General features: G+C 45.5%; 1 protein-coding gene across 1 annotated transcript; it reads left to right on the top strand.

The window, feature by feature from the left end:
• Nucleotides 1–573: 573 nt before the first annotated feature.
• Nucleotides 574–6,087, top strand: LOC123240819 (leukocyte immunoglobulin-like receptor subfamily A member 2). The gene is made up of 6 exons (XM_044668534.1): nucleotides 574–607; nucleotides 905–943; nucleotides 1,118–1,405; nucleotides 2,403–2,696; nucleotides 4,487–4,528; nucleotides 5,948–6,087. The coding sequence occupies exons 1-6, from the start codon at nucleotides 574–576 to the stop codon at nucleotides 6,085–6,087; spliced, it is 837 nt and encodes a 278-aa protein (XP_044524469.1).
• The last annotated feature ends 8,093 nt before the right edge of the window (nucleotides 6,088–14,180 follow it).

Raw genomic sequence — 14,180 nt, 5'->3', positions numbered from 1 at the left:
ATAGACCAAAGTTAGTTCAGACTGAAAACTGCAGAAGAGACTACCCTGGGCTCTAAAGCAGCAACTCCCCAAGGTCCTCACCCATTAGCCTCTTATTCTGGTGTTTTCTTTAACCCCTTCACTCCAAGAACCCAGGAATCCTTCTGAGTCTGGTTAGAGATTGATCCCGGTTTAATGAGGCAAGACTGGGGTCAGGATCTGGTTGGGAGACTCTAGTGAGACTAGCACTGGCCAGTTATGGGGGGGGGGAGAGGAAAGAAGGCAGGAGACTGCTCCTAAAGCTCCTAAAGGCACCTGTCCCTGGCAATGGTGCCTGAATCATCACGAAAAAAGAAAAATTGTTCTATCATTCTGACCCGATGACTCTCTCACAATCCTGCCCCCTCCCACACACATCCTTCCCAATGCATGGCACCCTCAGTCACCAAGGACCCACAGAGAGGAAGGAGAAGTGAAGCTGGTCAGAGGCGCGGGGTGGGGAAACAGTGCAGAGCTGGCTCTGATGACATTCTGAGCCTCAGACCAGCTCCAGGTCAGCCTGGGTCCCCTCTCCCACCAGCCTCTGAGAGCACCATGACTCCTGCCCTCTCAGTTCTGCTGTACCTTGGTGAGTCCTCAGCAGCCTCCACCCTGGGGGGAACTTTAGTCACCATCAAGTCCTGCCTGCCCCCCTCACCTTCACTGTGCAGAGGAGGAAACTTTCCTCCAGAGAAAGGGAGTGACACGTCTAAGGTCACACAGCAATGTGGGGTTGGGAGGAGAGAAGGCAGGACTCTTAGAGGGGTCTCCTGGGGTCCAATGTCCTTCACTCACAGCAGCCCTAAGCCCTGGCCCTGAGCTGTCTCTGTCCTTCCTGTGGTGATGCTGAGGGGGAGCCTTGAGTAATGAGGGTCTTCTCTGCCAGGACTGTGTCTGTGCAAGAGGACAAGGACCCAGGCAGCAGGTGAGTCCTTCCCCCCACAATCCCCCTGCCCAGAGGATACAACTGACCCAGGAGAGGGAGCTGGGGGAGGTCTGAGCTGAAATGACAAAATCTAAAGAGAGAAGGGACCTGGTGTGGGGGCAGGTTCCTACAGAAGGGGATCCACTGGACCTAATAGTTCTCCTTCCCTTCCAGAAAGACTTCCCAAACCCTCCCTCAGGGCAAAGAATGGCTCTTTGGTTCCCCAAGGTGAAACTGTGACCCTCAGGTGCAGGGCATCATGGGAGGCAGAAGATTGGTGGCTGGAGAAAAACAGAGGATCTGGATGGTCACCAATCAAAACTGTGAGAAAAGCTGGAAATGAGGGTGAGTTTTCCCTCCCATCCATAACAGCATATGATGCAGGGAATTACCGATGCCTCTACAGACATTCATCCTATGGGTGGTCAGAGCTCAGTGACCCCCTCGAGCTGATGGTGACAGGTAAGACTTCCCCCACCCCCACCCCAGGCAGAGCTGGCTCAGGGTCTGCACAACCCTTGGTCCCTCCCCAGCCCAGGGTGGCCCCAAGTGTCCCCCTGGTTCTGCCCTTCCTGGCTGCTCCCCTGTGTCTGCCTCAGCTCTCCCTCTGGGTTTGGGAGAAGTGGGGATGAATCAGTATTTCTATAGCACCTACTATGTGCCAAGTACATTACCCTTGTCGTCTCATTGGATCTTCACAACAACTCTGCCAGGTCAGGGCTAGTATGATCCCCATTTTGCAGATGAGGAAACTGAGGCAGAGAAGTAACTTGCCCAGGATCACATAGGTGGGAAGGCTGGATTTGAACTCAGGTCTTCCTGACTCCAGTCCAAGGGCTCTCTCCACTGCCCCATGAGCACTCAACTCCCATCTTGGCGTCAGAGAAAAGGCAGGAGAACCTCAGCTTGGACCTCAGGAGACCAGGCAGAGCTGGGGGCTCCCTGGGGAGGGGCCAGGGCTAGTGGGGCATCTCCCACTGCCATCGCTGCCCCTTCCAAAGCCAGGAGAGGGAGCAGAGGGTGGAGCTGCTGCTGCCTGGCCCCTCCCCCAACTCTGGCCTGGGGCAGAGTGTTGAGGGAGATCAGGAGGCACAACAGAGCCTCTTCCTCTTTTTCTTAGGCCTGTCCCAAGGGATCACCCAGACTCTTCTTCTCCCTCCCTCCATCTTTCCCTTCCAACCTCTCTACCCATCTCTCTCCTTCCTCCTCCCTCCTTCTCTCTCTCTCTCTCTCTCTCTCTCTCTCTCTCTCTCTCTCTCTCTCTCTCCCTCCTCTCCTCTCCTCACTCCCCCCATTCCTTGCCCCAGAGCTGTCCAAGGTCTTTCTCTCCCCTCCTACTCTGACTTTTCCTCTCTCAAAGCTGAACCTCCCAGACCAGCCCAGGCCTCCTCCCAGCCAGATCTGCCCCCTCCCTGCATGAGGGCTGCTCAGGCTCTAACTCCAGGGTCTCCCCCTCCAGGCCTCTATGACCAGCCCTCCCTGGCAGCCCTGCCCAGCTCTGAGGTGGCCCCAGGACAGAACGTGACCCTGCAGTGTCAATCAGAGCTATACTACGACTGGTGTGTCCTGTACAAGGATGGAGAAAAGATCAGCCACAGCAGGATGCAGAGCCATGGAAGGGGGCATCAGGCTGACTTCTTCTTCCCTGCTGTGAATCTGACCCACGATGGCACTTACCGATGCTACAGCTTTTATAGTTCTTCCCCCCATCTGTGGTCCTCCCCCAGCGCCCCCCTGGTGCTCAGGGTCTCAGGTGAGGCAGCCCCAGCCCCTCCCAGCCCCCCACCTCTCCCAAGCTCCCTCCCTGCCATGAGGCACCTCCTTGCCTGCTCAGGGCCTGTCCCAGAGGACCCCAGAGGCCAAGTGGGCTGGGGAAAGAGGAGGCCTAGATGGAAGGGCACTGGATCATCCTCAGAGCATGTAGACAGTGAAGCCTCTCCTTTGTGACCCCTCTAGACCCCCTCATCATCAGCCCATCCAGTCGTGTTGGTCCCACATTCAGACAATATTCTATTTGGCCCCAAGAGGGGTATGAGGAGTTCAGAGGGGAACAAAGCAGGCCTAAGGTGGAGGGTGGAGAAATGGGGGGAGGCATGTTAAACACCCCCAAATCCCCCCTCCTCCTTCTCTCCTTGTTCCAGGCACCTCAATGGATCCTCACCTCTTCCAAAGCCCTGGGAATCCCCCACTTCTGACATCCTCCCCACCCAGTGAGTAACCACTTGCTCTGAGGACAGGATGGGGGTCTCTCTCTCTCCCCCATTGCTGTCCGCCTGTTATCGGGGCCAAACTAAGGCATGAGGAGGGCTGGAGGGAAGGGACAGGGATAAAGGAAACACCAGGCCTGGGGAAGAAGGAAGGAAAGAGCTGGTCAGGGAGGGGAAAGACAGGAAGCAGAGAGGGGCAGAGCAGCCCTGGGATGGGTTTGAGTGATTCTGATCCCCCAGGAATAGTCCACACATCCTCCAGAATGAAGAGCTGCCCCAGTAAACTGGAAGGGATTCTGAGTGAGATGGAAGCTGAGAGGCAGTTGGCAGGGAAAGTGGGCCTCAGCCAGGTGACACAAGATGGAGCATCTGAGGCTTTACCAGGAGAGCTAGCTGGGTGACAGAATTCTGGGGAAGGGCTGGGTGCCTTCTAGGACAGGGACTGTGGGGGAAAGGTCTGGGGCTACACAAGAATTTATCAGGAGATTTAAAGATCTCAAAAGGATGGCACAAGAATGGCATCTTTGTCCTTGTCTCTGGGGCTCTTAGGGAAAGTCTTCTCTGGCCAGCTGGGGTCCAGAGTGAAGAGGAGTCCCTGAGTGGTTCTGGGCACCTCTGGGTTTCCTGACTCCCCCTCCATTTCCCCCTCTCTTTGTTTCTGGGTCCCTTTAAAGCCCCAAAGCCTCTCCCTTCTGTCCCCTTCCCCAGGAGCCCTTGGGTCCTCCCTCTCCTTACCCACACAGCCATCACTGTGACTAAGGGGATGGGGGCACTGTTGCTCCCTGGCTTTCCCAGTCTATTATAGAGGGAGATGGGTCTCTCAGGTCCCTTTACCCCAATTCCCCTACCCCAGAAGCACCAGAAGGATCTCCTCCCCCTCATCCCTCCTCTGCCCAGCACAGCTTGTCACTGATCCAGCACAGTCTCAGGGCTCTGGCCCCAAGTGAGGGGGTAAGCTCATGGTCCTGTAGAAGGGCCAGGACAAAGAGCACTGAGGAGGATTCAGAAGGTCCCTCTTTGCCACACCGACTCCTCCATTCTTCTCCCATGGTCCCTGCCTGTCCCCAGAGTCCTCCAGGAGCTCAGAAAGGGGTCACAGGAATCACAAGATCATCAAGTCTCAGAAGTGGATAAGCCAGGAGAGGTCCTGAGCTTAGGCCCATTGGACAGATGGGAAATCCAGGAGGCCCACAGAGAGGAAGGACTTGCCCAACATCCCTCACCCAGCAAGTCTGGGCAGAGCTAGGCTTACACCCCATCTATAGACTCTCCAGGTCTCCAGGCCTCTCCCGACCTCCCTGCAGAGTGCCTAACCCTGCCCCTTCCTCACCCCCAGTGACCTTCTCTCCAAGCCCTGAATCTGAGAACAGGCTCTCAGGTGAGTACCCGGGGGATTCCCAACAGAGGGTGGAGGGAGACAGTGGGGCTGGGTGTCCAATCCAGGTGTGTCTGCCCCTTCCAGGGTCTCCTCATTTACCAGCACTCCTACTGCAACACTTTTATTAATCTTCTTCCACCTCTGGGCCTTTAACTAGACTATAACTCCTGCCAAGGATGCTCTCCCTCCTCACCTCCTCTTGTAATGCAAAGATGTCTCTGGGACTAAGCTTAGGAACTGCCTCCTATAGGAAGCCTTTCCTGATCTCCAATCTGTCCCCTCCCCTGTTGATAGTGACCCCACTGCTCAGATGGAACTGATTTATTTTTATAGCAGATAACATAGGCTTGCAGGGAAGGACAGGAGCTATTCTCTATTTTGCCTTTATATCCTCTGTGACTGGCCTACCACAGGGCTTGACCTAGGGTCAGTGGTTAATAGAAGTCTGGAGAAATGAATCATTGAATAAGACTGAGGGCCCCCTGAGGATAGGGCTGGACAGGGGACTCCACAAACATCAGGATTTTCTTAACCCCCCCCCAAACCTTGGTCTTCATCCTGGGCTTTGCCAGGTCACTCCATCCTCTAAGCAGGCATCCTGGTATATGTTTCAGCCTTACTCACCCTCACCTCCTACAGGAAACCTCTCCTGATCTCCAGCTTGTCCCTCCTCCCCAATTGTTAGGGATCCAACTCCTCAGAGAGATGATTTATTTGTGTCTATGAGAAGGAACCTCCCAGAAGAATGGAAGCCCCTGGAGGGCAGCAGTTAGATTGGTTTTGATTTTGTATCTTCTGGGATTAGCTTAGTGCAAGGGTTCAGTCCAGTGTGGGGCATTAATAAAAGTCTGAAGAACTGAATTATGGAATAAGACTGGAGGGCCCTGAGGACAATGCTGGGATTCCTTCCTTACCCCTGGGGGATAGCACAGACAGAAAGCATTGCCATGGTAACCCAGAGAGAGGAGAATGTCCCACAAGAAAAGGTGGGTCACAGTGTCAGGTGGAGGGTAAGGAAGGGGATACTTAGACTGGGCAATGAAGACATCTCTGGTGACTTTATGGGGGCAGCTTCTGCCTAGAGAGGAGATCAGAGCCAGGCTACAGAGGAGGAAGGAGAGACTGAGCAGAGTAAGTATAAGCATAGAGGTTAAGGAAACGAGGGAGCTGGGATGAACTGAAGGGAGAGGAGAGGAAGGACTTAGGGGAAGAATGAGGCAGGGGACTGCCCCAGCCCCTCAGACACTCCCCTTCCCTCATCCATAGAGCCAGGTCACCAGCAAGAGAATAACAGGCATCTCCCCAGTTAAGGGGAAGGGCCTGGGTTGAGGATCTGAGTGCTTGTGGTAGATGAAGCATGGGTGAAATAGGGGCTGAGCACAGGGCAGCCATATCTCAGTGACCAACTCTGATCCCCAGATGCTGCTACCCTGGATTACACTGTGGGCAATCTGGTCCGCCTCATCTTGGCTGGGCTGGTCCTCGTCCTCCTGGGGGTCCTGCTGGCTGAGCACTGGAGAAGTTCCAGGGGTCAACTTATCCAGGGAGTCCTTAGCTGAGCACTCTGGCCAGACCAGCCCCCAAGACAGAGGTAAATGAAGGAAGGAATGAACAAAACCATTTAAAAAATCAAATTTTAAAAATGTAGTGAGGGCTGCCTATGTGCCATGTCTGTATTAAGCACCAAGATACAGTTATTAAAAGAGCCAGAGACAGAGACAGAGGTATAAGAGGGAATTTGTTGTTTCCAGCACAGCCTAAGCAGATGGGAGTCTTTTAATCTGTGGAAGGAAACACTTGACACATAAACACCAGGCTGGGGGAAAGGAAAGCAGATAGTACAAAGAATATACAAAGACCCTATTGGAAGTAACCCTGAGGCTTCTTCTGCTTGCTAGGGCCAAGGATTGTACATTTATTTGCAAATTCACTGATAAGAATCAAGGAATTCACAATATAATAGATTTTGAAAGTAACAACATCTGTTTCTACATAGATAATACAAGATTCTTGGGAAAACATGTTCATGCCCAATTTTGCTGATTCTAAAAATGAAGCACAATATGTAAACCTGTTTCCTACTAGTTATGATTTTGTACATATTTCATCAATCTTCCTTGAATTGTAACCTGTCTATAAGATCCCTTTCCAGGCTATCACAGGTATGTGAAAATTGCTTGCTACGTGACCTTTATAAAGCCAGGAGATAAATAATCTGCTTACTTAGATGGTGGCTGAGAGGATGTTCCCCTTTGGAGAAAGAGTTAAAATAAGTTTGCTTCCTGTCTTGATACTTTAACACCAAATCAATTCTTTTATTAAAGGTTTCAGATCTTATCAATCTTGTGAATTAGTAAATATAGCCACACATAACAAGAAAATTGCATTTGCAACCATATCTTGCTTTCACTGATCCTCAACCATTGTTTTTTGGGATTAGCTTTGACCATATTTTCATAATCCTCAGGAATCATTATTTCTGAACACTGCAGAATCAAAGGGTTCCTGGCCTCCAAAAACTTAAAATCTTTTGGTATAGACTGTAGACAATGCCTAAAAGAGAGAGAACCAGGAAAAAGAATTTCATTGTGGGATGGTGATGGGGGGTAGGGGTGAGGCAAGGGAGTAAGAGAAAGGATAGATATGCAATATTTTTAATACTGTAAAATGTACTATATGTTACTGTGCTGAATGTTAGTAATGTCTTATTATATACTTATCAATTAAATATTATTTTGCATCCATATGAGAATATCCTGTTCTTTATATGGTCACTAGGTGTTCACTTATATTCACAGTTTCAGCTATCTTGCTCTTGGAATGTATCCCCTTATAGACACAAGGGTCCTGTATTCTGGAGGGAAAGGAATTAGGATTACAACCAAAAATCACCTATCTAAGAAAACTCGACATAATCCTGCAGAGGGAAAAGTGGATATTTAATGAAATAGAGGACTTTCAAGCATTCTTGATGAAAAGACCAGAGCTGAATAGGAAATTTGACTTTCAAAAAACATGAGTCAAGAGAAGTATAAAAAAGGTAAAGAAGAAAGAAATCATAAAAGATTCAATAGTTAAACTGTTTACATTGCTATATGGAAGATGGTACTTGTAACTCTTAAGGACTTTATCATTATCAGGACAGTGAGAATGAGTATTCAACAGAGGAGAGCTTGGGTGTAAGTTGATTGCTATGGAACGATATTTTATAAAATAAAGTGTTGAGAAAGATGGGTGCATTGTGAAAAGTAGAAAGGGGGAGGTAGATTTGGGTAAATAATTTCACATAAAAGAAGCATAAAAGAGCTTTAACAACGTATGGGAAACATGAGGATATGGGTGACAGACACCAATTGAACCTTTCTCTCATCTGAATTGGCTCAAAGAAGGAATAACATACACATACAGTGGGTATGGAAATCTAAATTACCCTATGGGGAAGATGGGAGAAGGAAATAAGAGGAGGTGGACTGGGAGAAGAGAGAATAAACTGAGAGAGGCAGTGGTGAAAAACAAAACACTTTTGAGGAGGGACAGAGTGAAAGGAGAAAGAGAAAAGTATAAATGTAAATAGGTGGAAGGAAAGACTCTGTAATCATGAGAATTGTAAGGGGTAAAAAGGGGTTTCGATTGGGTGAATATTAAAAAGTTAGGTCACCATGGAATTGAATGATTATCAATTCCCAATTAAAAATAACCTCAAGTCAAAATAACTTTTATGAAAGCTTATTTACAAATGAGAAGAAAGCGAGAAATGAAGAAATTTAGAGAGAGGTTAAGGTAAGATAATTAACCTGACAAACTGAATAATTCACTTAGGTCCCTGGTTTAACCCAAGCAGATCTAACTAGTGTTATATAAACAAAAAGGGGTTCCTAAGGAGATATAGATATACAGTGATGTGAATGTATCTATCTGTATTCTCCCTAGCTGCAGATGATGGAGGAACACCAACCCCAATCACCCTTGATAGTTGTTATAATTTCCCCTTTCCTCTAACAGTTGCCCAGGGAGGACCCCGAAAGGTTAGATGGATGGATAACCTTTCCAGGTCCAGCCTGGGGTTGGATAGATTAATATAGGGCTTTGATTTGCCTTGGATCACTCTTGATATCTGACTGTGTTGACTCCCTCCCCAAGGGTTGTGATAGAAAGACTACTCAGGAAGGTACTTGTTAAACTCTTTTTATCTATAATCAGGGAAAGGGTAAACCAGACAAGGAATGGGGATTGGAGACACTATCAATCTATTTTTTCTATAACTAGTTGACAATCAGGACTGGAGGCTATTGTTGTAGTAGAAGTTGGAGCTTTATTTTCTCCACTACCTCTGGCCCAGCCTGGTCATAGCCAAGCCAGAGAATAGGGAATGCCATTGATGCAGCTGTGTTGGTTATCTTATTCTCTCAGCTTTCTCACTACCAGTGTTTGTTGATGCACTAGTTCTCATAGTCTTCAGGAAATATTCATATTCTTCCTACCATCTTCTTCATAGACCTCCCTGCCTCCCTTCACCACCCAGAGACCTAGAGACCTCAAGAGACCTAGAAAGACCTAGAGACCTCAAGAGACCTAAAAGGAACCCCCTCCAAGTGGCTGTCAAGGGTATTTATACTGTCAGGCCAACCAACGTTTGCCCCTGGCTCATGGCACCTGGGAACATTCCGTGTCTTCCAACTGCCTTCACTGTCATTCAAGATGGCATTCATCATTTCCCAGTTTATAAATATAACATAAATGCCATTTTGTTTTGGAAATTTCAACCTGCAAATTTCCTGATGATCTTCTTCATTGGTGACTCCTACTCTATGTTTATCTAAACTTATGTGTTCCTATCCCACTAACTACCCTTCCCAAAATAATAAATCTTATCTTAGCTAATGCATTATCTACCTATGCTTGCCTAATGCTAATGACAAGGTTTTGGGATAGATTTTCTGGGAAAGTATGGGGTTTGAATACAATGTTTCCATAAAGTCATAACATTTGAACACAAGTATAACATGTAAACATTATAAAAACATTTAAGAATAACTATCTATGTTGCTTCTTACTTCTAAGTCAATGCAATCTTGCAACAAACTAATAAATTCTAACATTTTTCTCTATTCCCTAATCTACAGTTAGGAAAATTAGTGTGTCAGTAATTCTTAAACTATAATTAATGTGTTAGTTTATTAGTTTAATTGCTATCATTTGACTTAATTGTCTTGTACCCCTAAAATTCTAACTACAATAGTTAGAAATAAGAGGTAAGTAAATGAGAGAGAGCAAAACTAATGTTTTGCTAGGTGCATTGACAAAAGGCCAATTAACACAATCCCCTTTGGCATAAGAGTTTACAATTCAAAATAATTTTCTTCAATCCCCTTAAGTTCAATCAGTTGTACCCCAAAGTTCATTCTGGATTTTCTTGATTCAGTGTAGGTTTCTGCAGGCTTATTTTCTGGATCATCTTGATTCATAGTAGGTTTCTGCAGGCATCTTTCTCCAAATAGTCCATTTTTTCTGGAATCAAAGTGTTAGCAGGCCTCTTTTCCTGAAAAATGTCTTGAATAAAATTTTAAAACTTGGATTTTTATAAAATACAGAATGAAAAAAATTTATGGCAAGTTTCTTCAGTGATAGGCCTCATTTCTTAAATATAGACAGAAATGAGTCACACTGATAAGAGTACAAATCATTCCCAAAATGATAAATGGTCAAATGACATAAACAGGCAGTTTTCAAATGAAGAAATCAGAGCTATCTTTATTCATATGAATGTGCAGAAGGAATTTCATCCCCTCCCCCTCCTTGATTGTCAACCCAGGTATATCCCATTCTTACATAGATAAAAAGGGTTTGGGTGGAGCTCACAGGTCTTTTGGGCTCACTACTTCCAGGAGCAAGTAGGAGAGGGATGGAGGACACTGCAAGGCTGAGCTACACGTGGTCAGACAGAATTAGAGTAAGAAACTTTAAATCTATGCTTATCTATCTTTTCCATTTCAAATGATTATTAATAAACTTTATAGAAAATAAGAACATGGAAGATATATTAATTTAAACCTAACATGAAAAAGTGCTTCAAATCACTTCTTACTAGAGAAGTGCACATCTTCAAAGCATTGAGTATCACTTTATACTATCAGATAGCCTAATGTGACAGAAAAGCAAAATGACAATTTGGAGAGTATGTGGGAAAATTAGGACACTAATGCACTGCTGGTAGAGTTGTGAATGGATCCAACAACTTGTAGAGCTCTTTGGAATGATCTCAAAGGGCCATCAAACTGTCCATACCCTTTGACTTAGAAATACCACTACTAGGTCTACGTCCCAAAGGTATCAAAGAAAAAGGAAAAGGGCTTAAATATTCACAGCATCTTTTTATGGTGAAAAAGTATTAGAAATTTAAGGAGATATCCATCTGTAGGAGAATGGCTAAATAACATGTTCCATATGATAGAACTATATTAGGCTATAAAATGACTAGAGGATACTTGAAGAGAAATCTGGAAGAATTTACATGAAATGATGCAAAGTGAGGTGAGTAGAACCAAGGATTTGAATTCAGCTCTTCTTCATCCCAAGGTAAGTGCTCTAGCCACTCCACCAAGCTCTTGTTAAAATTGCAGAATATTAAGAAGGAGAGGGAGGAGAGGAAGTGAAGACAAAGTAATGGTCCCAGGAAATGGCCCTTGGGATGAATCAGGGCACTGAAGAGGAAGGACTGAGGGGAGGATAAAGGGGAATGACTCAAATCCTCCCACTGCCTTCTCTTCCTGGAGCCTCCTCCTTTCACCCACATCCTCCTGTTCCCAACTACAGAGCAACAAGAACCTCTCAGCCCAGGAGACAGAGTTTAGACTGGGCTGGCATTGAGGAGCCTGGGAGGAGTAGCAAAGGGATATCTCTGCTTACATTTATGGGGGCTTGACATGAGAGATCTTGTCCCTACCTCAGTGATGGTCCCCACCCCTTCCAGATCTTGCTTTCCAGGATTACACAGTGTATAACCTCACTCATCTCATTCTGGTAGGGCTGGTTTTCATCATCTTCAGGGTCCTGTTGCTGCACCTAGCATACACAGTAATCATGACTGTGAAAAACATTCACAACAAGTTTAATAAAAGGTCTCATTTTTCTGTCATAGCTGGAGGAGACCACTGAGAAGAAGCTCCAGGATTCCCTGACAGCTGGAAAGACATCACTGTGTTTCATTGAATGTAGGGATCTTAAAGAGTCATTGAGGATTAAAAGCAATGGCCCTGCCCAAATTCAGACAGAGGCAAGGGCCCTGCCCTCCCCAGGACCAAACCCTGGCCCAACATGATTATGACAGATCTTTCCCACAGTCCTTCCTTTCTTCCCCAATGGTACTGCTCTAACCCCACACATAACCCCACAAACTCCTACCCATTTCAATACTTCCCCACACTTACAACATGATCATTGAAAACATCTGTCAGTAACTGAAAAGGTAACAATGATCCCCAACAGTGTTAAAGTATCTCAGGAGTCATAAAAACCTTTCTAATGATCTCCATCAAAGGTCAGAGAGTTTATGGGTGGAAGCAGAAAAGGTGGTGGGAGCATCTACCCAGACCTCCTTCTGCATGCCTTTGGTCATCATGGCTCTGTTGTTGTTCAGTCCTGTCCAACTCTTCATGATCCAATTTGAGCTTTTCTTGGCAGAGATCCTGGAGTGGTTCCTTATTTCCTTTTCCGGATCACTGTAGAGATGAGGTACTGAGGCAAACCAGGTTTAGTGACTTGCTCAGGGTCACACAGTACTAAGTATCTGAGACCACATTTGAACTCATAAGGATAAGTCTTCCTGATTCCAAACCAAATGATCCATTCAGTGCACCACCTAATTGCCTTCATGGGTTCAAGGGGCCAGATGTGAAAAGGCCTGTGACCATCTGTGAGAGATCACCATGCAGGGACCTACAATTGCTGGTTCAGATGCTCACACCAGGGAGCTGGTGGTGACTGGAAGGGGGACCCACCCAGTCCCAGAATGCCCAGGCTTTACATGCATGCAGTAACTATTTAGAATTCCACAATGAATCCATCCACGGACTTCATAAAGATTCCTAGTGGGTAGGACATTCAGAAAGGGGAACCAAGGCCCGAGGGGAAAATGGGTGATGGGTTAAGGCCTAATGGAAAGAGAACAGGAGTCAAGAATAAAGATACACAGATAAAGAAAGTTGTGGCATAAGGTAGTCAGACAGCAAGAAAGCTCTGGTGGTCAAGAGCTTTACTGGGATGAAGCTCTGATGGTGAAGAGTTTCACCCTTAGCCAACATACTATTTTAATGGGGTTACAACAGCATAGGGGGAGGGAAAATGATCATTAGACAAGTGGCCTGATACATTAAGCATCATCACTGATGATACAAACTGCTGGGTCCTAAAACAATAGAAGTAGCTGACACTCAGATCAGGAGTTCCTATGGCCTGAGACATCTAAGTTTGTTTGATACAGATGTTTATTGATTGTTATTGGTAAAATAAGGAGACTAAGATAACTGGCCAGTCTTCTGGAGTGTAGCCTCAGGGAAGGGCTAGGAATCTGGCATGGTTGAGGTTCAATTTAACTCAAAGTTACAGAAACCAATCATAAGCAATACAAGAGTCCACTTTTTGAGCATCCTTAAAATAATATCAAGATGAATGTATGCCTGGACTCCTACATATCCCCCCTTTTTATAAAAAAATGATTAGAGTGAATAATTTAAAAGAAAACTTAAAAAATTCAAAAGAGAAAGAAAAAGGAAAAATCCAAAATGGGAAAATCCAAAAAAAGGATTAAAATAGTAACTGTAGGATAGAAATTAAAAAATTTTTAAATGTATCAAATATAAAATGAAATCTTGCACTTGAAAGATTCTAAGTCAAAAGAATAATAACTTAAAAAATTTAAGTCTGAAAAATGCATTATAATCATCAGTAGGCCCAAATTAATCTGAAATATATGTTCCGCAAGCTTCTACTGTTACATTTGTAACAGTATAGCATTTTGCCCATTGGCAGTCAAGGCTATAGGAAGTTGTCAAGCCTCTAAAGCAAAAGAAGGGACTAGTTTGAGGTGAAAGGGAAGTCTCATTCCCCTGTCTGACCTTACATTGAATTTTAGGGGTGGTAGAGCCAAGATGCCAGCCATATTGAGATATTTGTTGGAACCATGGTACAAGGTCGTCCTGCATTTCAGGCTGTCAAAACACCGCATCCTTTTACCTCCAATCAGGATCTTAGCAACAGATATCCATCCATCTAATATGGATTTCAGGTCTCTTTTAGATCTTGGGCTTTCTGGCAAGGTGTGATGGCTCTGTTGCTATTCCTTCCTCTCAGAAATCAGACACAATAATTCATACCAGTCCCATGATGTTTACCAAATGCTTGTAGGTTCCTGCATTCTCAAGCTTTTGGGTAAGCATATAGGGCCAATGTATGAAATGAGCTTAGGCTGCAAAATTAAAATCTTAATACTGATTTCAATGTACTTTAGCACTGAAAATATAGGGGGAAAATAATATGAAAAAAGAAAAGAAAAGAAAAGAAAAGAAAGGAAAGGAAAGGAAAGGAAAGGAAAGAAAACAAAAGAAAACAAAAGAAAACAAAAGAAAACAAAAGAAAACAAAAGAAAACAAAAGAA

Source organism: Gracilinanus agilis, chromosome 3, assembly GCF_016433145.1.
Source record: "Gracilinanus agilis isolate LMUSP501 chromosome 3, AgileGrace, whole genome shotgun sequence".
Classification (NCBI taxonomy): Eukaryota; Metazoa; Chordata; class Mammalia; order Didelphimorphia; family Didelphidae; genus Gracilinanus; species Gracilinanus agilis.
Note: the sequence above shows the minus strand (reverse complement) of the source record. Positions and strands in the feature narration are given on the sequence as shown.

What these genes read in the sequence shown, in the direction of transcription:
- LOC123240819 (XM_044668534.1), top strand. Translation starts at nt 574, where the DNA reads ATGACTCCTGCCCTCTCAGTTCTGCTGTACCTTG. An exon ending in CTCAGTTCTGCTGTACCTTG is followed by an intron (nt 608 to 904) that starts GTGAGTCCTCAG and finishes CTTCTCTGCCAG; the next exon opens with GACTGTGTCTGTGCAAGAGG. An exon ending in CCTCGAGCTGATGGTGACAG is followed by an intron (nt 1,406 to 2,402) that starts GTAAGACTTCCC and finishes CTCCCCCTCCAG; the next exon opens with GCCTCTATGACCAGCCCTCC.